General features: G+C 35.3%; 1 protein-coding gene and 1 long non-coding RNA gene across 2 annotated transcripts; one reads left to right on the forward strand and one right to left on the reverse strand.

The window, feature by feature from the left end:
• The first annotated feature begins 30 nt into the window (after positions 1-30).
• Positions 31-27,932, forward strand: LOC149412574 (apyrase). Its single transcript, XM_089645374.1, has 11 exons — positions 31-152; positions 10,546-10,765; positions 18,220-18,417; positions 18,764-18,894; positions 19,790-19,937; positions 23,904-24,030; positions 25,171-25,328; positions 25,529-25,619; positions 26,192-26,350; positions 26,915-27,084; positions 27,688-27,932. The coding sequence occupies exons 1-11, from the start codon at positions 31-33 to the stop codon at positions 27,811-27,813; spliced, it is 1,650 nt and encodes a 549-aa protein (XP_089501500.1). The 3' UTR covers positions 27,814-27,932.
• Positions 11,871-13,500, reverse strand: LOC149412575 (uncharacterized). Its single transcript, XR_016304280.1, has 4 exons — positions 13,401-13,500; positions 12,664-12,804; positions 12,273-12,418; positions 11,871-12,087 (listed from the first exon to the last, which is right to left on the reverse strand). It is a non-coding gene; the product is annotated as an uncharacterized LOC149412575 (long non-coding RNA).
• Positions 27,933-27,944: the final 12 nt, after the last annotated feature.

The following is a 27,944-nucleotide window of genomic DNA, read 5'->3' on the forward strand; positions in this document are numbered from 1 at the left end:
AACTCTGAAAGCCTGATGAAAGGCTCTGCGATGAATAATTTCGCGATATTTTTGGTGGTCGCAGTATCCCTCGGGCGCATCGAGGGAGCCAACATTAAGAGGGAGGAACTCTTCAAGCTAGATTTAATCCACTTCAATGATTTCCACGCGAGGTCAGTTTACACGATTATAAAATGATATTATTAAAAATGATGAGAACTGTATTATAGTGTAGTAAAATTAAAACAAAATGTAATTTAGTATGAACATATCAATAGTGTTTCAGCGCGCTTTTCACGTGACGTGAAGATGCAAAAATTTGAAATAAGCAACATATTAGTTTTAAAATATTAACGAACACCATATTTTATGACATAATGATGTGGTTTTAAACAAAAATGATTAAGTTGGTAGTTCTTATTCGAAGTATATGATACAGTTAAATATGACCGTAGGGGATAGGGTCGGATTAGCTCAGTGGTGAGAGCAGACACGCGACGTCTCGATGCCTGTCTCTTAGTCGGTATTTTTGTGTGAACCGGAGCGCGAACCGAACCACGAATTATGGAAAAGGAACAAAGAAACGAATTATCATTATTATCCATCCTATGTTATTTTAATTTTATTTAATATTTACAACGGGGTACTGGACCCTTAGTTTGTTGTTATAATTTTTTTGTTTTAAGTAAAAATCTGTCATTAGATATTATTTGTATTGTTTATAAATTTATTATTTAAAGCTATAAAAAATCTGTTGGTTTTCCTAAATAAATAAATTATTATATTATTAATAATGGATAACGGGTCGGGTAATTATGAATATGCGCCCCGGCAAGGGGTTCTATGTTATATCTAGATGCGACCGAATGTTTTATGTTTTTCTGTCTCGCAGTTGTTGCTAATATTATCTTCAACGAATAAAATAGTTTAAGCTCAGAGCGTGGTTCAAATTAAAATTTAAAGTTGACTCTTCTTTAGCTGTGTCAATATTATTTTGACCTCGATGTGTAGGTAGATAGGTATCTACTCTGTCTACCTACTCTGTACGCAACACTAGGCAGATATTTGCTATCATTGCCGAATAGTTGAAATCTTGCGAATTATCAGTGCTCGAATCAAGTACTCGTGCATTCTTATGAATTATATATTTTTATGTATTTTTTAATTGTGATGTAATTAAAATCACAATTTATGACTTTGGAATTAATTATCATCAATCTTAATGGTATTGCTATTTGTTGAGATTGTGGGATAATCAGCTGATTTGTGTCAAATACGATAGCCTCCGTGTTCGCGGGACTCTCGACTAGCAAATCTCAACGTGCACTTGTAAATTTAATTATATTAATTTATGACATTTCATAATTCATTCAAAATAATATATAGTATATTTGCGACTCGTCCCTGAGTGGAAAATCCTCTCAGTATCGACCGCGTATAAATCCGACATTCAGAATTGAAACGTTGCTTGAAATGGCTTTAGCTGTGTTTGGTGACCGCGGGCTTACTCTGTATCTTTCGGGTTAACAAACCTGTAAATTCGTGGTTCAAACTTTCCTTGCCGGTACTGTCAACTGAGTGAACATCATCTTTAATCAATAAAATATCACTAATATACTAAACACAGAATTCAAATTTTAGGTATTTCTCCGCAATACATTTATGTATTAAGTAATAACAAAATATAAATATTTACCGAGTGTACAGCACCGGAGGACGAGAAATTTTTGAACACCGTAAGGGAAGAGTTAATACGCGTTTGTGACGTAGATAACAGGCGGCAGGAAAGTTGTGAAAGATACAGAGTAGGCCCCCATCTGGATAGCCAGGTACTTCCAGACTTTCCTCTCCCCCATCTCTTTCTCCTCCCCCCCCCCCCCCCCCCTACCTTCAGCCTCACAACACAACTCAATTGGAGATGTCATAGTCTCACTGGCTCCGGAGCAGCTTTGAATCGTATGCGGTATTCATATTAAAAAAAATGTATCTAAAAAGTAAATGCATTTGGTTAAATATGGTGTACTTACCCACCTATATTATTCTCGAGATGAACATATTTTCGCATCTATTCAATGGGTTTATTTTTCATTAATTCGAATAGATATTATTAATTGGCTGACGTTGATTTATTATTCAACGAATAAAAGATATAAAGTAATGTAGTGGTAGTGGTAGTACCTAGTTGTAGTGGTGAACCAGTTTCACATTGAACCCTTTCAGAAGTTTGTGAAATAATTTCTGCCGGATAATGTGGTAAGCAATGGCATTATTTAAGACATTCACGTAAGTGTGTATTTTATGCAAACTTACCGACTGTGCCTTTCACTTTACATAGCTGAATCGGATTTATTCTTATTTTGCTCAGGGGGAAAATAAGTGCGATGGTTTTTAATATTGGCAGATATTTTCAATGATATAATTATTGAAAACGCATATAAATGTTTCAAATCAGGATGATATCTAAAAATGCCGCTACCTAAAATGTGACTCCTTTATCAGAAAATCTCTGCAAATTGTAATGTTTAATAAAAATTGATTGAAATTCAAATAAAAGCAAGTCTCACGCAGTTTTCATAGAGGGAGACCTCTCAATAAGGAGAACTTTGAAGTTACACGTTTTCCTTTTAAATTCAATAAATTTATCGATTTTTTTTTAAATTTATCAGAAGCTAAATTTGAACCATCACCAGCATGACCTCATAGAAGGAGATATTACATTTGAACTAATTTTGAGAAAAGAACTATTAGTAATAAATTAAAAAGTAATATGTAGGTAATCCATTTCGAATGTGAGTTTGAGAAGTACAATTAACCGTTTCCCTCCAATAAGCATAAATTAAATGGACAAGTTGTACTGCCTAGACGCGAAATATGTGTTCCGGTTTGCTGGCTTCGTTTTATATTGACGAAAATCAATAAAAGATACAGTTTACTTTATTCGTAGTCCATTATTATATACTGTGTTGACATTATAGTATAATACAAAAGACCTAAACCGTCAGCCTAACTACTAACTACTCACATGACATGTCAGAAGATTTTAACTTAGGTTATTTGCTACTAAAGTTAGTCGTAACGCTTTAATAAAAATATCTACTGAATAATAGGTATGTATACTTGTATATTTAGTATACTTGCTGCACGGTCTGGAGTGGAAGAAACTGTCAGTATCGCCCTGGTGTAAGACCACCATTCAGAATTGAACCGTTGCTTAAAAAGGCTCTAGCGGTGGTTGGTGATCATACCAGAGTTTCCCCATCTCCTTCCCCTCCCAATACCTTCAGCCTCACTATATACCCGAATCATCGGAGGTACCATAATCTCACTGACTCCAGACGGTTTGGAGCTGTGCGGTATTCACATGAAAAAGGTACCTACTTACCTATGGCAAATAGAATTTATTGTAAACTACATGTTTAGTTCAAAGTTATCCATGATGATATATACAAAGAAGAGAATTAACCTGTGTGCCCGCATTCTACAAATTATCTCAAATAGATTACGAGAAGTTTGTTTACGTTGTGTGGGTTACTAGGTTATGTTGGTAGTGGATGTGTAGGTCAGATTGAGTAATGTAGGGGCTTTGAGGTACCGCGTACTTGCATATATGCATATCTTTTAACTTTCAAACTAAATAACTATTTATGAAATGATTTTTCTGATAATAATTAGACGATTTCTGTAGCGCCGTTTTTTGTGAAAAAAGCCCCAAGCGCGCTATTTAAACCATCGAAATATTGGTAAACGATGACTTACTTCTGATTTTTTACGGAGAAAAAGGTGTGAAATATGTGTCAGGATGAACTTCCACTATAACGAACCAGTCAAATAAAAAATATGTACGAGTAATTGTACCATAATTATGGATTGTATAGCGCCAATTCGATAAAGCGCGATGAAAACAAATATTTTCAAGGTAGATTACTCGTCCTAGAATAAGGTTTTTTGTAATAATTTCCATTTATCGTCGCACGTGATTGAAATTAGGTACAAGGTTCCTGCGCCACTACTTCAAGCTTCAAGTCACTGAACAGACAATCTATAGAAATGTGGTTTATACCAATTTTAAATAACACTGAATTCCAGTGTGCATTAAATCTCTAACTCCCGGGAGTCTCACAGGGCCACAGGAAAACCAGGCCAATGAAATTGCTTTTCAGTGCAAGAATACGGTGGGTAAAACTAGAGTCGATTGTGAATATTCCTGTGTACGATGGGTCTAAGCAAAAAATGAGCTTACTTCAACACACTTCTGTCTGTGCATCTCTCCAGTGTTTGTCATGTGGTTGTAGTCAACAAGGTAAGTTGGTATAAATTAGTTAGTGCTTCGTGCTTGGAATTGAAGAAATGGATGGCTGAAAGGAAGTGATAAATTATTGTTGGATTGACCCTAATTACGTAGTTTCTATTGACTTACAGTCAGTAAACAGCAGTGACAATCTGCCAACATAATAACAACATATCTTATGTTGTACAAAAAATATTACAAAAGAAAAGAGTTGTGTTTTAACTAACTAACTAACCTTCACGCCGTTTCCCCGCCAGGGGTAGACAGGACGGACCTCCAAACAACTCGGTCTCGACACACACTCCTTGCCTCATTCACATTCATACATCGTCTCATAAATACTCTTCTATTATTCTGGTTCTTGACATGACTATACTAATCTAACCTAGTCTACCTATAAGTTTTGCATGTACTTGTATCTCTAACTTTATATATCCATCTAGAGTTTATGTTAATTGTATATTTTCTGATGTCACTGTTTATAATTTACTGTATATGGTATATTTTATACCGTTGATATTAAAATAAATAAATGACCCGATTAAAGTATCTGATTCACTTGATCGTGCCATGTCTTCCTCGGGCGTCCCCGACTTCTGCTACCATTAGGGTTGCCAGATGGCCGAGATAAATAAAAACGAACATTTTTTATCAGAGGGTCCCCCCATCGATTTTTTTTGCACGATTTGTCGAAAATCAAAGGGTCCTTTGATAATCATAAACCCATTTGATTTTGGCCAAAACAAACGGAGAAAATTACCGAAAATTTCTGAGGGTGACCAAAATGAAACACTTAAAACTTATTAAATATTAAAACTTATATATATATTATTGCCATTGGTAAGCATAAAATCACTTTTTACGGTATTCACACCTAGTAGATTTCTTTCGTCAGTCCATACATTATCCATTACACTAAAAACTCTTTCCACGAAGGCATTGGAGACGGGAAAACTGCACACATATTGTACCATTTTTAACAGATTTGAGCAAGTCTTGCTACCAACCGCCAGAATCGCTTACGGCTTTTGCTCTGTAAATTATCTCGTGAATGATTTATATATGTAGCGTATTTTCAAAAAACCGGACATTCATTGTCCAGTTTTCCATAATTTGTAGACCGGACAGCCGTTCAAAAAACCGTACTTTCCGGTCCAAAACCGGACATCTGGCAACCCTAGCTACCATTCACATTTATATACCATCACACCTATTTACACCTACCATCACATATAATTAGTGCCACAATATTTTATCTTGTCAGTTTTAATTTTACATACGTAATTACTAACAACAATTGGTTTATCAATTGTATTAAAATATAATAAAAAAAAATTAAATCAGCTAATACGGATAACAAAATAGCATCGACCAAACATGACTACAATAGGTACATGTATGAATGTATAATATGTATAATGCAAAATAGAAACTAATGTAACACTAAAGGAATTAAAACATAAATCTTCAATATGAATCACCGATACATCAAACTATAGGTAACAGTAATAAGTTATAATCAATACAATGTAAGTAGGTACTCAGACGTTGTTCAATAGGAACGAGGTAAGCTAATATTGAACAATGAACAGTACCTACACACATTACAGGTAGGGTTGTCAGTACGTCGCTCTAGTTCGTTTTTGTCCAACAGACCATTTTTGGCGAAATTGAGTTAAGTATGCAGTTGCTCTCCGAAAGCATTTATTTATACAATACAAGTGAAAAAAAAATGTGTGTTTTTAAGATAAGTTTGTCTTAATTCCACCAAAATTAAATCAATATTCCGAACTTTTTTATCCAACACTGTGTCCTACATTCAAATTAAAAACGTGTTTTCTGGGTAATTTTAAAAATTTGGAACGAATTTTACTTAAAAATTATAAATTCACTATTTTAAATCATTTTAATAAGCTTAGAATGAGCTAATTTCATTGTTGTTGTTTGTTTTTGGGGTGTTATGCCGTGTTGCGCTAACTCCTTCTTTAGCCGACGTTTCGGACAGCGTTTCAGTGTCCATCATCAGGGCAGATCCGGTAGATCCGAAGATGACACATCTCGGCCTATGGCCGGGTTCCCACTACGCCAGACCGGCAGATCTGCCGGAAACCGGACAAGAGTGTTCACATTACACCGTAGCCGGAGAGATAATGGGAGGACATCGCTTCAGGATTCGAAAGAAAAGCCAACTTTCCTCACTGTGTTGGAGCAGTAGATGGCAAACATATTAGAATTTTTAAACCAGCCGAGAGTGGTTCTATGTTCTTTAATTACAAGGAATATTATTCTTTTGTATTAATGGAAGTTGTTGATTCAGAGTACCGATTTATTTTTATTAGTGTGGGCTCATATGGCAAGGAATGCGATTCTACTATATTAAAGGATAGTAAATTTAGGCAAAAGATCAATGATGGTACTTTAAATGTACCAAAGCCTAGACCGCTTCATGAAAACTTGCACGAGGAATTACCGTTTATACTAGTTGGCGATGAAGGCTTTGCTTTAACACCTAATCTCCTACGTCCGTATGGAGGTACACATTTGAATACTGATAAAAAGATTTAAATGAGCAGGGCGAACACGTCTACTTTCTTAAAAAAATGCGAGCCGATGACGAGAGGGGAGCCCGGAGCACGGGCGCGGCGAGCGGGGACAGCCGGATACCGGCACAAACTCGTTCACATTACTCCGGTCCGGTGGTTCTACCGGCACTTTCGCAGTGACAAAACGCTCGGTGAAAATGCCGGGCTCGACAAAAATGCCGGACCCGGGATAATGTGAATAGCTACATATAAATTGTACAGCCACTAGCCCTTCCGGCAGTTTTACCGGCCCGGCAGACCTGCCGGTCCGGTATATTGGGAACCAGGCCTATTTCTCCCGATTTTCATATTGGTCTGTTGGACAAAAACGAACTAGAGCGACGAGTAGTTACTATGCGTCCCGTATTTACTTCCCGTACACATCACTCTCATGTCCCGTGTTTATTTCCACAACTTTACTGTACTACAGGCTAAGCTAATATTTATAAAAGGCTGAAATAATGGTTCTTCCTATCCAAATAATATTATACGAGTAGATGAAGCCTGTGTCAGACGACATATTATATAAAGATTATATATAATATGTTGTAGTGTAACACCAAACAATAATTTTCCTCCTTCCTATATCACCTTGACAGCTGACAGCCGCGTGATCGCGGCAGCTCAAATATTTCCCGGTTAACAGATCATGGCACTTAATTTAGGCCACGCCCACACTTATAACATATCTGTCTGGAGAGACATGTATTTGTGGGATTGTAAGGCGAGCGATATCTCTAAATAGTATAAAACAATGTCTCTATCCGCGTATACCTGTTTGTGCGCGTAGTTCTTCTAAACTACGCAACGGATTTTAATAAAGTTTTCGTTATCATGTAGAGAATTTCTTCCGGAAGGTTTATATATAATACACGCATAATATATACTTGTAGAGAGTTCAGAAAAGTCAATGTTTTGAAATCATAAGTCATAAGTAATAGCCATTCATAAGTCCGCGAGCAGCGCCGTCACACGCCAGCTAGTCGTGATATAAACCACGCCTAAGAAAACGCTGTATAGTGTATAGCATCTTGTTTTTGCGCGCTGTTGCTGCGTTTCCTCGTACTTTAACCTCCTTTTAGATTTCATAAAACCTTGCAGTGTCTATTATCAGGACAAATGTCTTGATGGTGATGAAGAGTGTATTTATGTGTGATTTATTTTCCTTGTTGGCAGATCGGATGTTGATCGGGAAAAACAAAATTATCAACAGATTTCACTGATGTATTTGTATGAATTATTATACATTTATACATATATATAATTTTAAAGTGAGGTGTTTAAAGCGGAAAACCCCGCGAAGTCTGTCAAATAATCAACGGAAAATTGTGATTATGTAGCACAATTGTTAGTATTGTAGTTAGGTTTAGTAGTACATATTTCAATAATGTAATTTGGGTACCTAATTAAGACACTAGTATTGCCTACTCGATTCATTTAATTCGTGTGGGTATTCAATAACCCACTACACTTATTTAACCCCAGCAAGGACGAGAATAAATCATTCCCCATAGTCCAAAGTTTTGCTTATTTTTGCATTCGTTCATCACTAGGTTGGTAACAGGTTGGGAACATTATAGTGATTTGTTTTTGGGGTATTATTCCGTGTTGCGCTAACTCCTTCTTTAGCCAACGTTTCGGACAGCATTGCAGTGTTCATCATCAGGGCAGATGTGTCAATACCCCAAAAACAAATCACTATAATACTTTTGGCCGTGAAAAACTCAAATCATACAGGTTGGGAACTGGTTGGGAACAGTTTGGGAACCTTGTTGAACAAATTGCACATTATGTCATATCATATCTACTATTTGTCGCTTTTCGCTTAACGCCGGGAGCTTCAGCTAATATTTAAGTAAATAAGACCAGCATAATAGAAATACTTATTTTTTTGTATTAAAAAGAAAGACGAACATTCAGCGGTTACTAATAACCTGGCAATATTCGAAAATCTCCTACCAACACCACAGTAAGCGAAAAATGTTGCTTGTGTTGTGTTGTGATAATCTGTAAAAAATATTTGAAAATAATGGAATTTTTTTCAGTAAGTACTTAATCTTAATTATAAAAACATGTTTTTTAGTGCATCAATAAACTCAAACGTTCATAAAAAATTATAAAAACCTATAAAATATGATTTTATTATTAATAATACAACCATAAATCACTTAAATAACACCATTTCCGTGTTTCAGAAACATTTGTCTAGAGAAGGATTGTAAAAATTTTCATGATAAAATATCAAACAGTTTTCTCATAAACAGCCCATGTCCGCAAAAACAATTGCCCAACACGTGTAGATTGAGTATTGACCCGATCATTCACTATGTCATCGGCAATAGATAATTATTTACGTAATCGTAACATTATTCATATAGAATTTCACAAAACGATTAATAAATAAAGATAAAGTACGTGTTGTTATAAACGTAGGTAGCTATTGTTCGATGTTGCTTCCCTCGTAGACTTAGGCTGCCAGTACGTGCAAAAATGATAAGATACAAATAATACATTTTAATTCTCGGATAATGAGATAAATATTTGTATAGGAATTATCTACTTCCTAATTAATAATAAGTTTAATTGGTACTATCTAGGAATGTATCTTTCTTTGTTGATTAAAAATAACGAACACACTATTTCAAAGATAAGAAAGAGCTCCGCAATAAAAAATAAATTAAACAATCAACCTGTAATAAAACAAGTTTTTTTTACTATGATAAAACTATTAAAAATGGGTTGAAGTGGGTTAATTTCCGCTTCCAAGATTTGCATTCATTCTTACCGAAAACAAAAGTAAAATTCAAATAGATGTTCAAAAATTGAAAATCAATGTTATATTGAGGTATTAATTATAATGCGGAAATTATATTTGTACGTTCGTTTATTAGATCATGCCATGAAATGAGCGAACTCCGGATTAATAAATAAATAAATATAGGTAATTTACTGCGGAGAAGGGAAGCCAATATTTTATGATGGCTCAATAAGATTCATATCAACATAACACAATGAGGCAGCTGCATTAACTAAGGTATGGATACATCAATGGGCAGTGCCTAGTAGTACAAGTGCATAGGGTGGCAAACTTTATGTTGTGGCTTTTCTTTACGTTCTGGTTTTAAAGACTAGGTATTTGATTTCCATATTTTACAATACACCTAACTTGCTGGTCTTCTTGAATCGGGAGGTCACCTGTAATACTTGCTCAGTCTAATGGGTCAATCGTCTCCCTCTGCTTCTCCCACCTTCCACTTTGCCATTGAGTCCACTTTGAGCTTTTCCAGGATCAAGATCTCCGATTGACTGGCCTGATCCTCCACTCCTCACGATCCAGCATTGCATAGAGATAGATAGCCTCGGACACTGATGTTCCGGTCACCTGTTATACTTGCTAAATCTAATGTGTCAATCGGCTTCCTCTGCTTTTCCCACCTTCCACTCTGCCATTGAGTCCACTTTGAGCTTCTCCAGGATCAAGATCTCAGTTTGACGAGCAGCGTGTACAAATCCAAAGCATCTTAGGATACGATTTAGGCAAACTGTTTTCGATACCTACCTCTTCCAGAATGGATTAGTTTGTGCGCCTGGCTGACTATAGAGACTTAAACATCTTACTTCAGCACCACATTTCAAAGGCATCCTACCCGTTTATTGCTGGTAATAATAAACATAATTAAATCATTATAAATTTAGATTCGAGGAGACCAGCACTAGCTCGACGAAATGCAGCCCACCCGCACCATGCATCGGAGGCCTGCCTCGCCTCTTCACCGGCATCAAGCAGCTTCGGGCGCAGCACCCCGACTCCGTGGTGCTCAACGCGGGGGACTCCTTCCAGGGCACGCTGTGGTACAACCTGCTGCGCTGGAATGTCACTCAGTACTTCATGAACATGCTGCCCTTGGATGCTCACGTAAGATAAATCAAACAATATCCTATATTATAACTACATACACTGAAAGAAATGTTTAGGTCCGATTTACCAAATTTTCAGTAATTATCTACTAAACAGTTTAGTTGCTGTGGTGACTGCCGAACTTTTAGCTACTGTTTGCTAAACAGCAGTTTATTTATGACAGCTTAACGATTCAGATATTCTAGCTAAACTAATCGGTTGAGACAGCTTTCTGTGTTTAGCTGTGTTACCTAAACTGTATTTATGACAGCTTAACGATTCAGATATTCTAGCTAAACTAATCGGTTGAGACAGCTCTCTAACTTTCTGTGTTTAGTTGTGTTACCTAAACTGTATTTATGACAGCTTAACGATTCAGGTATTCTAGCTAAACTAATCGGTTGAGACAGCTTTGTGTTTATTTGTGTTACCTAAACTAAAAATTATATACCTAAACCATTTTGTAGTGTTCGGTTAGAAAAACTTAACTGTTTAGATGTAGTAACCTTATTATTTAGTTAATATTACAAAATGGTTAGGTTGATTAACTAAACTTCGGTTGGAATAGCCCTACCGATATAGGTGTCTTAGCTCTATACTGCTAGCTAGCTTTAGGTACTGTAGCTTAGCTTTTTGGTTAGATTATCTATATTAAATAGGAAATGCAGCTTTGCAGTTTAGCTGAAAACAATACAGGGTGTAAATGTAACCACCATCAACTCGAAGGATTATACCCATAATTCAGAATCATGGGTTAAATACTTTGAGTTGCAGGTAGTTTATTACAACCCTTTTGAGAGATGAAACCTAAATAAATAAATATTATGTTTTGTAAGACTAGAAAGTACTTATTAAAAACCTCATTCATATAAAAGTTATTTTGTTAAGAATCGTCTTTCAAAATATTGTTTCCAGCTACCAGCAAAGCCTCAAAAAAGAAAACACGTTTGATCATACACACATTTATATTATAATTTTTTATTATAATTTTTTTTAAATATAGTAAAAGATGTTTGTGTCCTGATTTGGCAAATTCTTTTCGGCGCTGCCTGTATGTGTCTAGTAATTTACCTTTAGCAGCAATTGTTTGGGCAGGCCCAAAACACACATACCTATGGGGTGAAATATACAGCTGCGCTTTCTTTATTAAAGATTTTGGTGATTTGAAAAGCAAATTCATAAAATCTCTTGCTTGTAATGGATCTATCTGGATTACCCTGCAATTCCTTACTTATAATAGTACTGCACAGTCTGGCAGAATTGTCCAACAGACCCTTTGACTCAAACTGCATTAAAAGTGCTTGCCCTTCATTGATTGATAGGAGATGATTGCGTAAGTCCTAGAAAACAAAATTAAATTGCATATTAGATTACATAACTAATAACCACTTCTATAATCATCATAATATCAGTCACAGGGCGGCTATTCTACGCTGCCACTACTAAAATACATATATCGGAATGTATAAAACAATTAACCTAAGTTACTTAGGTATCTGAAACTTACTAAAATTATTTAACTTACATTCGAAATTTGCTCTTCAAAAGCTTCTTGCGTTATTCTTTGTGATTTGTTTTTATTTTCCAACAAGGAAATGTCATTTTCAACGAAGTCATCGTGTTGATAATATATGGGCGTTGTTTGTTTGGAAGTGATGGTATATCTTCAATCTGAAACAAAAAGCGGGTATGTACACAAAGGGGAAAGAAAGGGTGAAGGGGTCAAGCTTTGTTTTTATCCCTTTGGAATTGCTTGACCCCCCCGGCAGTCGATTTATTCATTAATTACAGGAATTATTATTTTAAATACTATTATTTTTGTATCAAAATCGCGTCCGGTACAACTATTTCCAAATGGTTAGCCAAAAAAGGCCTAGGTATACAATATGTCATCATTACTGCTTTTAAAAACTTACACTTATGACAGGTGGATTAATAACATCCTTGAGCGCATTAATGTGTGCTGTAGGCAGTGCCCGGTGCCCTACAGTCGGAATCAATTCTTTAATATCATCTTGAGATATTATCAGGAGTGTTTTCGAGTCTATGGCTTGAGTCTGAAATAAAGAAAAAAAACGACGAGAAAATACAAAAATTTTCAAAACAAGAAAATAAAAATTTAATTTTCAAAGGAATGAAAATTATTCATTAAAAAAATGTTTATTTATACAACAGCAGATACCGAACACCCTGTAGCATGAATTAAGCGGAGATAAAATAGTTTTAATAATGAAATTATTTCATTTATATGAAAATTTCAAATGTAAACATTAGCAATGGGTGGTCACCCTGTATTTAAAAAAAACATATCCCTCCCAAAAAAAATCAACGGAATTCAATGTTCAAAATGTTATGTCCGAATTAATAATTTGCAATACACATTTATTAAAATTAAACATAACCTGCTATGATTGACACATCCATCGGTACGATTTCAAAGCTAGTTCTAATCTTGGTTGTAGCGTCCACACGCACTCTTCAAACTACATAATAAATACAAATCTTCTAAATCTATTGCGTAGGTACTTGAGTCATGGAATAATGAAGGTGCCAGTTTCTAAATCAAATAGAATGGATATTATCATAATATATAATATCATAGTTCCATGATCTAAATTCTAAATCAATAAAAAAATGAAAAAAGAAAACTCACCTTTAAATGTTTTTATGTAAGCCTCCAGATTCCAAGAAATTAAATAATCTTCCACGGTTTTGTCTGCCATTATCACTAGGAACTAGGAACAGCGGTTAACTTAAATTCAATTCAATTCAAAAATAAATTCGCAACGCGCGCAACGAACGTCAATTCACGTATGGTGCGAACGCCGAACTGTGGCGACATTGTGGCGATCTGAGAACTGCGTAAATAAACACCTGCGTTGACCGCTAGCGACAACAAAAAGATCAACCAAAGTTCGGCAGATTTAACTAAAGTTTTGTTGAACTTTGCTCAAGTTTGTGCAAAGCAACTAATTTTTATGTAAAAATACCAAATTTAGATATTCCAACCTCAGTTTTGCTAGTTGAAAAAAACATTTAACCAAACTAGATGTTTAGTTAAATTTAGCTAAATACTTTGGGAAGTAACACATAAACTTAAGTTACTAAAGTGAAATAGGTTTAGTAAATTACTTTAGCTTGATTAGTGCAGTGAGTTATTATCTCAAACACAAACGATTGTAATTAATCATAAAAACATTTTCAATTTCTTGCACTGTGTTGTTGCGCGACGCGACGTGAAGGTACGCCCTATATTGTCTTCAACCGGCGTCTAGCCGCTCGTTCACGACTAAACCCGCTACTCGCTACCTGATTCTCGCTACTCTCCACTAGGATAATTAATTATTAATTTGATCAATTTACAAACATTATGTCTTCAACAAGATCTGCAATGGAACATCAAAAAATCGTGGACTCGCTCACGGACTACATTGATCGAAAACTAGGTGAGTTGAAATCACAAATGTTTTCAAAATTCGAGACTGAATTAGCCGATTTAAAAAAAGCTATCCAATTTTTAAGCGAATAATACGATGAAATCATAGAAGAAAAAAAAAATATATATATTATAGGCAAAGAAGAAAAATTTCAAATACATCTGGTTCAAAAACGGAAAATTACTAGCTCGTAAATATGAAGACTCGCGCATAATTGAAATAAAAAATCACTATGACCTGCAACATGAAATGGTGTAAACAAAGCATCGTTTCTATACCCATCTACAATATAATATGTACAGCAAAATGGACGATTTCCTAAGCACGCAACTAGAAAACAGCATCAAAATCAACGAATTCAAGAGTCTAAGTGCAAAAGAGTGCAACGAAATCATCACTGATAGTTTCTGCGGTATAGAAATACTTCATCAATACACGGATCCTTCAAAAAAATTTAGAAGAATTTATTCTCAATTTAAATAATCACAAGTAAAGCCGGGCATTATAGTGTTAACGGAAACGTATACAAATATTGACTGTCCGCATAATAATTTATATGATTACACTTAAATACAAACAAACCTAAACATTAGTAAAAACAGCGTTATCGCAAAATTCACTAATAACAAATATAACAACATTGTATCAAATATTAGAACACATTGTAGATTTAACTAACTGCATAGAAATTCAACTCAACCACAATAAAATTAATTATTTTTTAATAGCAATCTATGGAACTCGTGGATCCAACGCCAAATTATTTATATAACAAATACGACAAATAATATCAAAATTCAAAAACAAAACTTGCTTAATCACCGGGGATTTCAATATCAACATTAACAAAAATATAGATAATACTCTTAAACATAATTATTTTGAATTGTGTGACAGAAAACAATTTTAAATCATGTATAAATGAAAATACGCGGGAAATTTAAGGTCAGAAACCATCTTGCATAGAATATTTTTGGACAAATATTAACATTAAAGATCTCCATAAAATAAAAACCGTTGTCTGGAAAAATAACATTACCGACCATCACACGTGTATATTTTTGTATGAGGATGAAAAAAACACAGGCAAAAAAACAAATCGTATACCAAATTAAATCTGCAGAAATTAATTGATAACTTGAAAACTGAAAATTGGCAGCCTGTAATCAATAGTGAAGAGGTTGAAATATGTTCAAAGAACTTTGAAAACATTTTATCCACTCATATAGAAAAATCTAAAACTGAAATTCCAAATCGTAATCTGGCAAAAAATAAATTCTTGAAACCGTGGATCACTCAGGGTCTATTAAATTCAATAAGAGAAAAAAAATAAACTTTTCTAACAAACAATTAATTTCCCAAACAACGTAGAATTAGATAGTAATTACAAAAGTATAAAAATAAATTGACGCGAATAATCAAAATCAGTAAAGACGACTACTACAAACATAAAATAATAAGCTGTGAAAACAACCCTAAAATAATCTGGCAAACAATCAACTGTGCAATAGAAAACAATAAACAAAAACAGTCAATTAATGAAAATAATGTAATAATAAATGCCAAAGAAAACCCAAAAAAATCTGCCAATGTTTTCAACTCATTTTTCGCAAAAGTGGGACAAAACCTAGCCAAAAAAATTAATGTTACAAAAAGGTCGAATAAACAACCAATTATAGAAAATATACAAAATCAAAACTCACTGCCCAAATTTAAAATGATCAGCGAAGTAGATATTTTAAACATCATTGAAAATATGAAAAGAGGCTCGTCTCCAGGTTATGACAATATAACAGTACAAATTTTAAAATCTATTAAAAACCATGTGATAAAACCATTAACTCACCTACTTAATATAAGTCTCAAAAATGGAATATTTCCGTCTAATTATAAGAAAACCATTATTTCACCTATATTTAAAAGTGAATACCCAAAATGTTACAAATTATCGACCAATTTCCCTCATTTCAAATATTTGAAAAAATTGTAAAATCTCAACCAATGGAATTTGTTGAAAACAACAAAATACTTCACAACAACCAATACGGATTCCGAAAAGCGCGAGGCACACATCTCGCATATACGAAAGCCTAGACGTGAGCAAAAAATATGCTGGTATTTTCATAGATCTGAGAAAAGCTTTCGATAGTATATCCCACACAAAACTTATGGAAAAAATATGATCTGAACATTAAAAATAATGTAGCAAATTGGATAAAAAGCTACCTAAATAATCGCCCTCAAGATGTCAAAATAAACAATGTATATAGCAATGAAGATACATCTAATTATGGAATACCACAAGGTACGGTACTGGGTACAATATTATTCATCTTATATGTAAACGGGATATTTTCTCAAACACTTCAAGGTAATATAACCTCATCATTGAAAGTGACAATACATGGGAATTAGTAAAACTAAAAGCAACAGAAGACATAAACACTATTAAATACTGGTTTGACATAAACTTACTATCTCTAAATAGCGAAAAAACTCACGTTATACCATTTGCAATAAAATCAAATGACGTTCCACAAAATTTTGACATAATTATACACGACAACTTTAAAAAAATTTCAAATAAAATTAAATACTTAGGAATAATAATAGACAAAAACCTAAACTGGAAAGATCAAATCAACCAAACCGTCAACAAAACAAGAAAATTATTTTATATATTTTTTAAAATTCGAAATTTTCTCTCATTGGAAATTCTAACATCAGTCTAACACGCTTTAGTACAATCAAATCTCCAATACGCTGTAACCAGCTGGGGAGCTGCATACAAACAAATCTACTCCCTGTTGAAATTGAACAACGTATGATTATAAAAATAATATTGAAAAAACCAAGAGATTAATTATCCAACACACCTAATTTTTGTAGAATTTAAAGTATTAAAATTTAATGATCTTGTTCAAAAAAACATAATAACTCAAATAATAAACATCATTACATATATCTAGGGAAAAAATACTTCAACAGCATACACGAAAATATCAGAACAATAGAAAACGATAAACACCTACTAAAAACAATTAAAGAGAAGTTCAATGTAAAAATGAAACTATCTTCAAGGACGGGTTGTTTCGGAGAACTTGAACAATTCTTCAAATTTCAAAGTTAATTTTCAAGTTCTGTGAAAGACATTTTTAAGTTCTGTTTTATTTCAGTTCTGTCAAGCAACTAGCCTATAATGATATAATAACAGAATTTGAATAGGACTTTCACAGAACCCGTTAATGAACATTGAAATTTGATGAATTGTTCAAATTCTCCGAAACAACCCGTCCTTAATTAATTATAAATTTTAATATTCATAATTAAAAACACTAAATATTCTTAATCTTGATGCTCACCACTCTTTTAGACACAAGCGCCAGCTTCTATAGAAGAGGAACATTAAAAAATCAAAAGCAGTGAAAACTAATTGTATGAATTATTTTAGAAAAAAAAAATAGAATCCGATCAAAATAAATAATCAGAATAGGTCGTTGTTAGATTTTCTCTATTATTCTATATAGCTACAAAAGTTAACACTGCAGATGAATCCTCTGAAATATGGGTAAATAGGTGTATCCTCAAAATATCCTTGATACTGCACAGGGTAACAGTTCAGTAGCTCTTTTTCAAATGGCTAAAAATTCTGATATTGTGCCAGATCTAAAAATAAGAAAAACTCGATGTTGTTCTAATGAGGAGCAACATAGATTGCCCAATTGATGATCTATTGGTAGTAGATTCAAAGAATATGTGGTCAATTTGATAAAATTCCATTGCTAATGGATACTAATAAAACTAATACTACTAGATGAATTCCCCGGCGTTGCTCGGGTTTCACTCATTCTTTCAAAGTTTTTCATAATTTCATGTAGACACCTTTCTCTTGTTGTGAAGGTCAAGTGCGCAAAATATCATCAACCTCGGAATAAAACTGTAGATTTGCAAACAAATCAATTCCACACTACCCGTATCAAAGGTATTGTTTAGAATAAACCGACTAAGTAAGTCTTAAATTTTGTATGTGAACAGACCCTTGGTAACCACGAGTTCGATAACGGCATCAGCGGCTTGGTGCCCTACTTGCAAAACCTGAAGGCCAAGATGCTGGACTGCAATATAGATGACTCGCTGGAGCCGACAATCCAGGGCCTGTACCAGGAGAGTCTTGTCATCGAGAGGAAGGGCAGGAAGATCGGCATCATCGGAGTTATACTTCAAACCACTAACGTGAGTCACACATTATCCTATTCACCATCCCTTGGGTTGCAGAATCTTGATTGCTTTCTTCGGTTAGACACCCTAGGTGCCCCCACCCCCTTAAATTGCAATACTTTGTTGGCCTTGGAACCACACGGAGAAAAATGGAGACGCTTAGTATGGAGGCGGCTTTAATCTGGTTTCTCCTAAAAATAATTCTATACCTCGGAGACATTGTATATCTTCATGATAATAGGAGAATAATTGAAATTAATGAAGACCACTATCCGTGTTTGGTTGTGTCTGAACGAATGTAGTCAAAATACCATTTCCTGCTCTTCTGCAATGATATAAGGCCTACATTTTCCGTTTTCAGCTGTTGGCAAATACTGAAAAGCTGAAGTTCACAGACGAGATAACGGCCGTAAAGCGGGTGGCGGAGAAACTGACTCAGGAAGGAGTGGACATCATCATTGTCTTATCTCACTGTGGAGTGGATGTTGACAGGTTAGCAATATTAAAAAAAAAATATTGAGATTTTGGGTTCTGATATTTGTCTGTGAATCTCGATGAACGCTTTATGTTTTTTTCTGTCTTTTTTCATGTTCATTCTTTTGCCAAAAACATCTAAAACTGGGAGGTGAGATGTGCATAGTACAGCTAGAAAATCTATTGATGTTTTGATGTATCATTTGATCGGTGAAATTCTGCCTTGTAATCATTAGATTTTTATTCTACCTAATCATTTGAAGGGCGAAACGGATGACTGGTAAAAAATATGAAAAAAGCAAACACCTTGAGGATTGTAGATACTAAAAATAGTAGGTATACATAATATGGATATGAACGAAAATACACATTTTAATATTAAAAATCGATTTTGCTTGCGTGATATTGAGTTGTCGTGTTGATTTAAAGTGTCGATCATTAACGAATAGAGTGCAAAATAATTTGAGTAAGAACGTTCTTGGATATAAACTGCCGAAATCAGATTTTTAAAAGGAGTGGCAGGAGTCACAAAAGGAGATTGAGTGAGAAAATCGATGATCCGAGATACCTAAGCCTAGCATCGAGCCCCTGCTACTATTCACAGAAAATTCGTAGATGAGGTGTCTTAGATATGTACTAAGGATGCTAGAAAACCGACTTCTGCACAGATTCCAGAAGAAATATATCCAATTAGTCGCCAACGATAAAGTTGGAGAAAGCATATCTGCAAGGAGAGAGCCTGCTGGGCCTACAATGAACGAGACCGCTGAAGTACCCCAGAAAAGGAACGCCTGGAGGCGCCTTGTTGAAGAGACAGTGGGAAGAGGATGCTGATGATATGGCATTGTGCAGGTGTACCTACATACCGTTGCCACAGGCTCTGGCCAATAATAAACGATTGGTCTGTTTGTAGGCTTATCGCTGCCGGTGCCGGACCCAACATCGATGTCATAGTCGGTGGACACACACACACACTGCTTTACCCTACAGGGGAGACGCCTCCTAATGGTGTAGCCTTAGACGACTATCCCATTGCGGTGAACCAGTCGTCTGGCACTACTGTAAGTACCCATTTTCTTCAGCCTGCTAGAGTATACACTAGAACAGATGTTTGGAACAGATATTGCAAAGTCTTGCGCGTCTTGCGCGTCTTCCGCGCCTTGCTCATCTCGCACGTCTTGCGCATCTTGCGTATACGTACCATGGGTGGAGGATATCTATGATACTGAATTTAGAACCAAATGTCTTGGTACTCTTTTACTTACTCGCCCACATAAAAGTGTTCTCTAATCCAAATACTTGGAACACCCGTAAAGTTTTCGACGTTCGAAGTACATACTAAGTACCTACGTCTATTTGGAAGATTCTGAGTGTTCAAATATCGCACAGACTAGAGTTATCGTAAAATTGTGTTTTTGAGTGCTTAATAATATTTTATTTAAATGTTAATTTTTTTAAATGGGATCATTTCGTAGTGTTGCGTTTAGTATGGCGTGGAATCATTTTCTTTACAAGGTTGAATATGGTGCTGAATATATTTATGTAACCACGAGGGTATTTCTTTTACTATCTTCACACCTGTATCCTTGATCCTGCGGAAAATAATTTCTCTCGTGAGGGGCCCTGGCCTATGTCATCTTTGGGGATGCTGTGTGGACTAATTAGTGTTATTTCACAATTTATTAATTGGAAATTTTATACAGCACGTTCCAGAGTGAGATACTCTAAGTATCTCCCTGGTGTAAGAACCCCATTCAGAATTGAAACGTTGCTTGAAATGGGTTTATCCGAGTTTAGTAACCAGATCTGAATAACCAGATACTTCCCCTCCCCACTACCTTTATAACGGGGATATTAGGTACAAGGCACTTTGTCGCCAATGAACCATGTTTTGAGGTAACAAAGTGTAGAAATAAAAAGAAAGGGAAAACGATTCCAAGATTACAATATTTATTCCTACAACTTTAGATAACATGAGAACTCTTTAAATCAATAGTTAATATCTCAGGGGTGTGCATCATCCGAAGGATTGAAATGCAACGGTTGGAAATTTTATAATTTACATTGAGAGTTTGACAATAAGGTTGATTACATTAAAATTTAACTGACCTGATAAACGTAAAAGGGCGCCAAGCAGTGCAATTCAGCATTGCTAAAATTTAATTAGTAGAGCGTTGGATGACCAAGGTGAAATTAACTAACTGCGACGTCATCGTAGCTCGTAAAATATGTCGACACATGTGGTGGTTCGAGTCTTCCCCGCGTCACAACGTCCCGGAACCGCAGCCTGTTGAATACTGAATTCGGCCGCGTTGGTGAGTTCGCGACCCAGTCTCTCGTTGTGCCGAAGTTGCCCTACGGCAAACAGCCGTAAATCAGTGATGGGAACTGATTGCTGTTATAGCTCTGTAGCGGGCTAGATATAACTGCTACACCTTCAGCCTTAGAAGATACCCCTATTGGGGATCCCATTGTCTCACAGTTTCCAGACTCAGATACAGGGAGCAGTTGGGACTCTTGGACTGTATTCACATAAAACATTAATAAACCTTCCAAAATCAAAATTTTCTTATCACTTATTTATCATTCCTATACCTATTCCCAAATATTTGTCCAGCCAGGCGCCTGTACACTGAGCACACGTCTGTTCGCAGTATTTGGTATGGGCGACGTGCACGCCAGGTAGGTAAGTAGGTACAAGCGCGAAATACTAAGGAACGGGTAATTGGAATAAGTATTTATTCTTACTTGTACTAGTTGTTCCAAGTATCGACGAGCTAGTACGACTCGCCTCTACAGCCTGCCTGTCCCTCCGGTCGAAGGGACCTATTGTTAAAACTAGTACATGGAAAAGCTTTGGCAAAACGAAGAATTCCACAACCACATATTATTAAAGGCAAAACAATTATATTAGCATTATTGGGTCAAATCCGTTTTAATCACATTGTAGTTTTTGCAGCTGCGAAATGTAAACAAATAGAGTTGAAGTCTGACCAAATTCTCAATACGCTATTATTCTTTTAACAAAATTAGTTTTCACTGCGGCAAATACCGAAATAAACCCTTTTGTCCATAAAAATATATCGGCTTTTGTTGGTGTTAATTTTTTTATGAAAAATAAAATCAAAGAATCGTCAAAAATGATCAATTTTTTTAATTACAAAATTCTTTTCGCTTTTGTTGAACTCGTTTGGTAAAACTATGACGTATAAAAGTTTAGTTTTAAAGGAAAAGCCTGAAATAATCTAATCTTTTTAAATCTTCTTTGCCCTTTTTATGCTAAAAATAGTTAACCCGAGTTGCGAGCTGCAGTTCCCCACTGGAAATAAGACATGGTAGGTAGTTTATCATTTTATGTAGCTGTTTACACAATGTTATTTTCGTCTATTTCTCTTCATGGAAAATACATGGAAGAGAAAAGATATTTCTTATCCAGATGTCTTCAATGAGAACAATAATTTAAAACCTACAGGGGATTTTGAAAGTCCAGTTTAGTCGCAAATTGACTAGTAATTCGAAGGTCGCGGGTTCAAATCCCGGCGTGAGTAAGTCAATTTTATTTGATGACTTGTGTTATTCATTTAAAATAATATACTCGCATAGTACTTCATATAGCGGCACGTTCCAGAGCGAAAGTTACTCTCATTATCGCCCCAGTGTAAGACCACCATTCGAAATTGAAACGTTGCTTGAAATGGCTTTAGCCGTGTTTGTTGACCAGACATGAATAGCCAAGTACTCACTCACTGGCTCCAGTCGGTTGGGATCAATTGGGACTCTTGTGCGGAATTCACAATAAAAATAAAAATAAACCAAAATAATTTTCCCTCTGGGCGTATGTGCACAAACGGGTGGTCCGTTTGATAGCTTTACTGATTTTGACAAATGGATTGCAGTCATTAGAACATTCGAAGGTTGAACATGGAAAATGCTGTTCATTTTCAGTGTAAAATGCTTTAGAACTTTATTTCTAATAACACGTTTTGAAGGCGATTTCATCATCTTTCAAAAACAGTTATTAGCTTTCGGATACGTTCAGAAATATCGCGTCTATTTGGATTTTATTGAGAAGCGGAAATACACAAATTCTCCGAATGAAATTGAACGGTCCATATAACGGGCTGAAGGGTTAAAAGTTGTGCGAATTTTGTTTTTAAAAATTATGATATTTTTCCCTAAAGTACGGCACTGGTTTTGTCCCAACTTTTCCGCCTCCTAGTTATAACATATGAAGGACTGGTTCTTTCACAGAATTTAAACAAATCAGAAAATTTTTAAAGTTAAAATTCAATTCGGTGAAAAATTTATTCAGGTTTTATTATTATTCCGTCATGGGCTGGTTGTTTCACAGTACTTGGATAATTTAATAACAGAACTTGAATGGTACTTTCATAGAACTTGAATATTAACTTTGAAATTTGATGAATTGTAATTCTGTGAAACAACCTGTCCTAAGAGAAGTATTAGAGAAGTGAATTTGGTCCAACTCGATTACGCGCTATCGCAACTTGTGAAAAATAAAATGCGACGACACAGGCCCTTTTGTTCAAAACTCATTTGTTGTTAACAATTCCCTCTTTCCTAGAAAATAAGGAAATATTACAGTGTTTGCATGTACAAGTAGTGATGAAATTATTTTTTAACGTTTTTAGGTTCTGATAGTCCAAGCATCAGCCTATACAATATACTTTTTTGATGTTTTTAGGTTCTGATAGTCCAAGCATCAGCCTATACAAAATACTTTTCTTGATGTTTTTAGGTTCTGATAGTCCAAGCATCAGCCTATACAATATACTTTTTTGATGTTTTTAGGTTCTGATAGTCCAAGCATCAGCCTATACAAAATACTTTTTTTGATGTTTTTAGGTTCTGATAGTCCAAGCATCAGCCTATACAAAATACTTTTTTTGATGTTTTTACGTTCTGATAGTCCAAGCATCAGCCTATACAAAATACTTTTTTGATGTTTTTAGGTTCTGATAGTCCAAGCATCAGCCTATACAAAATACTTTTCTTGATGTTTTTAGGTTCTGATAGTCCAAGCATCAGCCTATACAAAATACCTTGGATATCTAGAAATCTTCTTTGATTCGAATGGAAAAGTTGACAACTGGAACGGAAGACCTGTTTACCTCGACGCATCCATCGAGCAAGGTATGGCACTACGAGTATTAGTGCTAACAAATTATTAATGTAACAATTATTTTTAGAAAACGACATTTTATTTAAATACTGAAGACAATATTAGTGATTTTTTCAAACGAAAATCTGAAACAGAAAAATCAGAAAAGGAAACGGTCACATCTGGGACTCGAACCCAGGACCCTTGTCTTTCCGGGACAATGCTCTACCAACTGCGCTAATGGGACCCTATCCTATTCGGTCACTTTTAACTGTATCAAACTTCGAATAAGAACTACCAACGTTGTCTTCATTTTTTCACCGCACATTTTTATTGGCAACTATCTTTATATATGATCGCAAGATTCAACCCGAACTAAATGCAATCCTAGACAGCGTCTTATAGATAAACCTATCTTATTGTTTTTATTTTTAATGTGCGACATCTATTGACTTTTTCTGCAAGTCTAGAAAATGAATTATTATTTTTCGGAATAACTTATTGAGTAAAACCTCAAATTATAATATTTAAATACTGAAGACAATATAAGTGATTTTTTCAAACGAAAATCTGAAACAGAAAAATCAGAAAAGGAAACGGTCACATCTGGGACTCGAACCCAGGACCCTTGTCTTTCCGGGACAATGCTCTACCAACTGCAATAAGATAGGTTTATCTATAAGACGCTGTCTAGGATTGCATTTAGTTCGGGTTGAATCTTGCGATCATATATAAAGATAGTTGCCAATAAAAATGTGCGGTGAAAAAATGAAGACAACGTTGGTAGTTCTTATTCGAAGTTTGATACAGTTAAAAGTGACCGAATAGGATAGGGTCCCATTAGCGCAGTTGGTAGAGCATTGTCCCGGAAAGACAAGGGTCCTGGGTTCGAGTCCCAGATGTGACCGTTTCCTTTTCTGATTTTTCTGTTTCAGATTTTCGTTTGAAAAAATCACTAATATTGTCTTCAGTATTTAAATATTATAATTTGAGGTTTTACTCAATAAGTTATTCCGAAAAATAATAACGACATTTTAACTGAGTTTTACACATTCTAAAACTTGTTGAATCAATTGCATACATAATTATTTTGTCCTATACATTTTTGTTAAATTAAAATTATTCTTGTACCCATTTAATATGGTGTATCATAATAAGTAATTCTATTTTAGATAAAGAAATTGTGAATCTGATGGAACCATACAAGGCACAAGTGGACGCTTTGGGGAAAAGGGTTTTGGGAACAACCAACGTCTTACTGGACAAAGGCCAATGCTACTCGGGCGAGTGCAATATCGGAAACTTCATCACTGACGCATTCATCGATCATGTAACTTTAAATTTTTATACCAATTTAAAAACATAATTTTTATAAAATTAGATTTCGGTTCTTTCAGACTTTCAGCTACAGCAACAAGGGGGAGGGAATTTGAGACTTCATACGAGTAATAACCGAAAAGCATAATGCCAAATACTATTTTTTCTACCAAAAGGTCGAAGAAACCATCTCAACAATTTGTTTAATTCCAGCTCGTGAAGGATGCTGAAGCAGGTTATTGGGCATACGCAGCTGCCTGCGTCATCGGTCAAGGGGGAATCAGGACTAATATTGAGATTGGAAGTGAGTCTTTTGAATATAGGAGTACCCTATGACATTCACATGCTGACCTGGGACCTCTACTTACCACCAGTGGCGACTCGTGGCTTTTGGATTTTGTGTAATATTAGAGTGCTAATATTTCAAAAAATGGCATTATTTAAGTTGTTGTAGCTGAAACCGTCTTTGTATGAAGATTTTCAGGAAGACTGCTGTGAACGGCCAAACTGAAATTTCCTGAAAATCTTCATTCAAAAAATCGAATATTCGAAAAAAAATCTTTGCACTGAACAACATCAATAAAGTCGAATTTTTCAAACTTAGCACTCTATCACATTCAAAAGTCACGAGCCGCCACTGTTTACCACTTCTTATTATTTACATCACATGTTGGAAATGATATTGTTGTATGCTGTACGTAGGTACTATTTTCTTTTCATCCAACCCAATACTGAGGCCGACGGGGAGGGGGAGGTTTAAACTCCCTAAACCCCCCTTATATACGCCCTGGCGTGTACCTATTACTCGTAGTAGTTTAATAGTAATTTAATTTCGACTAAAAAGAGATATCTCACATCGTGACGTGTTTGTTTCAGCAATAACCTATGAAGACCTCGTTATCGCCCAACCGTTCAACAACATCTTGCAGACGTTTGACATTAAGGGGAAGCACATCCTGGAGGCCTTGGAGCATGGCACGAGCGACTCGCTCAGCAAGGACTTGTTCATGGGCCAGTACATGGTCCAGGTCTCAGGTACCTACCCTAAACCATATAATTACTATCGAAATAATTGAGATAATAGCCAGCTTGTAAAAATATACCGGAATATAATATACACATAGCACATAGCACACTATAGCAAATTGAAGATCTGTAATTCCCAAAACTCCCATACGTATATTTCGAAAATTCCGAAACTGCACACGAATTATACAGCTTTTGATGAACTTGTAAAGAGGACTGTAGACACAAAAATTTAACGATAATGATGTTTGGTGGAATTTGGTGAAAGTTAATGCAGGATACGAACAAAGGAATGGGAGGAAAAGAATAACCTACCCAGAGGACATTTGCTGGAGGAGTTTGGGCACACAAAACAATCTTAACAGTTACACCTTTAACTGGAACACTATTACTCAATGATAATCTAGAGCGCGGTAGTTACCTTGAGGTAATTGGCACGAAACTAGCTTCGAAGACAATCCCTTTCTTAAATAAAAGTGATGGTTAGGAAAGGTAGATACCTACTATAGAAAGGGCCATGACAGTAGGAACCAAACATATTCTGAATTCTAAGATATATTGATATTCTTTCAGGTCTGAAGGTCGTGTACAATGTGACGAGGCCCATCGGGAACAGGGTTGTGTCGGCAACCATCAGGTGCGACAAATGCGCCCTCCCAGCCACCTACTCCCCCATAGAGCCGGAAACCAAATACCGCCTAGCCGCCCCTGACTTCCTGGGCAATGGAGGAGATGGTTTCGATGTAAATACATTTCATAATATCATCCAACCATTAAATATAGAAAACACACACGAACTAAAGATTACTGGCGCAACTGGGACTCAAACTCAGGACCTCCAGTTATCCAGGAATCTGCTCAAACAACCTTCAGGCCAGCCGTGTTTCTACATTTGTTTTTTCTTTTAATTCAAAATGCTGTAATGTTTATACAGGGTATTAAGGGACGTACTTGACTTACTTTAACCAGAGATTCCGAACATTATTTGGAGTAAAAAATGTTTGTGAAATTTTGGTCTCCGCTGACTTTTTTTGAAAACTTCCGATTTTTTTTTTAAAAACAAATTTTCAAAAAATTCTTCTACATGTCGACACTGGTCACTTATCCGAGTTACCGCCTAACCCCTCACTTCGACCCTACATGTCCAATTGCTACTACTATTAATAAAACCAAATATTAATTTACAAATTTTACTCCGAATAATGTCAGGAGTCAGTGGTTAAAGTCAGTCAAGTTAGTAAGTCCCTTAACACCCTGTATAACTATACTATAGTGCAGGTAAATATTTCTAAACTTTCTGAGCCTAAACGAAAACTTTTATTAAATGTGATATTTTTGTTAAACAGATGTTTGCGGACAACCGTGAGAATATTAAAAACTGGGGAGTTGACATTGACATCCTTGAGGCATATATTGCGAAGGAATCTCCCATCAACGCGGGACTTGAAGACAGAATAACAGTTCTAACATAAACAATAAATTGTTTTACAATGTAGATATTATATAAAATAATTATCTAGGTATAGTCGTATATTTCTTCCAATGTCCTAAGGTTCACGTGTAAATATTGAATTCGAACAGAAGATTTAGACTAATGGTTTTT

Source organism: Hesperophylax consimilis, chromosome 22, assembly GCF_061612785.1.
Source record: "Hesperophylax consimilis isolate HC1 chromosome 22, BYU_Hcon_1.0, whole genome shotgun sequence".
NCBI classification, from domain to species: domain Eukaryota; kingdom Metazoa; phylum Arthropoda; class Insecta; order Trichoptera; family Limnephilidae; genus Hesperophylax; species Hesperophylax consimilis.

Bases quoted from the DNA above. Each gene is read 5' to 3' on its own strand.
- LOC149412574 (XM_089645374.1), top strand. From the start codon at position 31: ATGAATAATTTCGCGATATTTTTGGTGGTCGCAGTATCCCTCGGGCGC. The intron at 25,329-25,528 runs GTAACTTTAAAT...GTTTAATTCCAG, and splicing joins CTGACGCATTCATCGATCAT to CTCGTGAAGGATGCTGAAGC. The intron at 27,085-27,687 runs GTAAATACATTT...TTTGTTAAACAG, and splicing joins ATGGAGGAGATGGTTTCGAT to ATGTTTGCGGACAACCGTGA.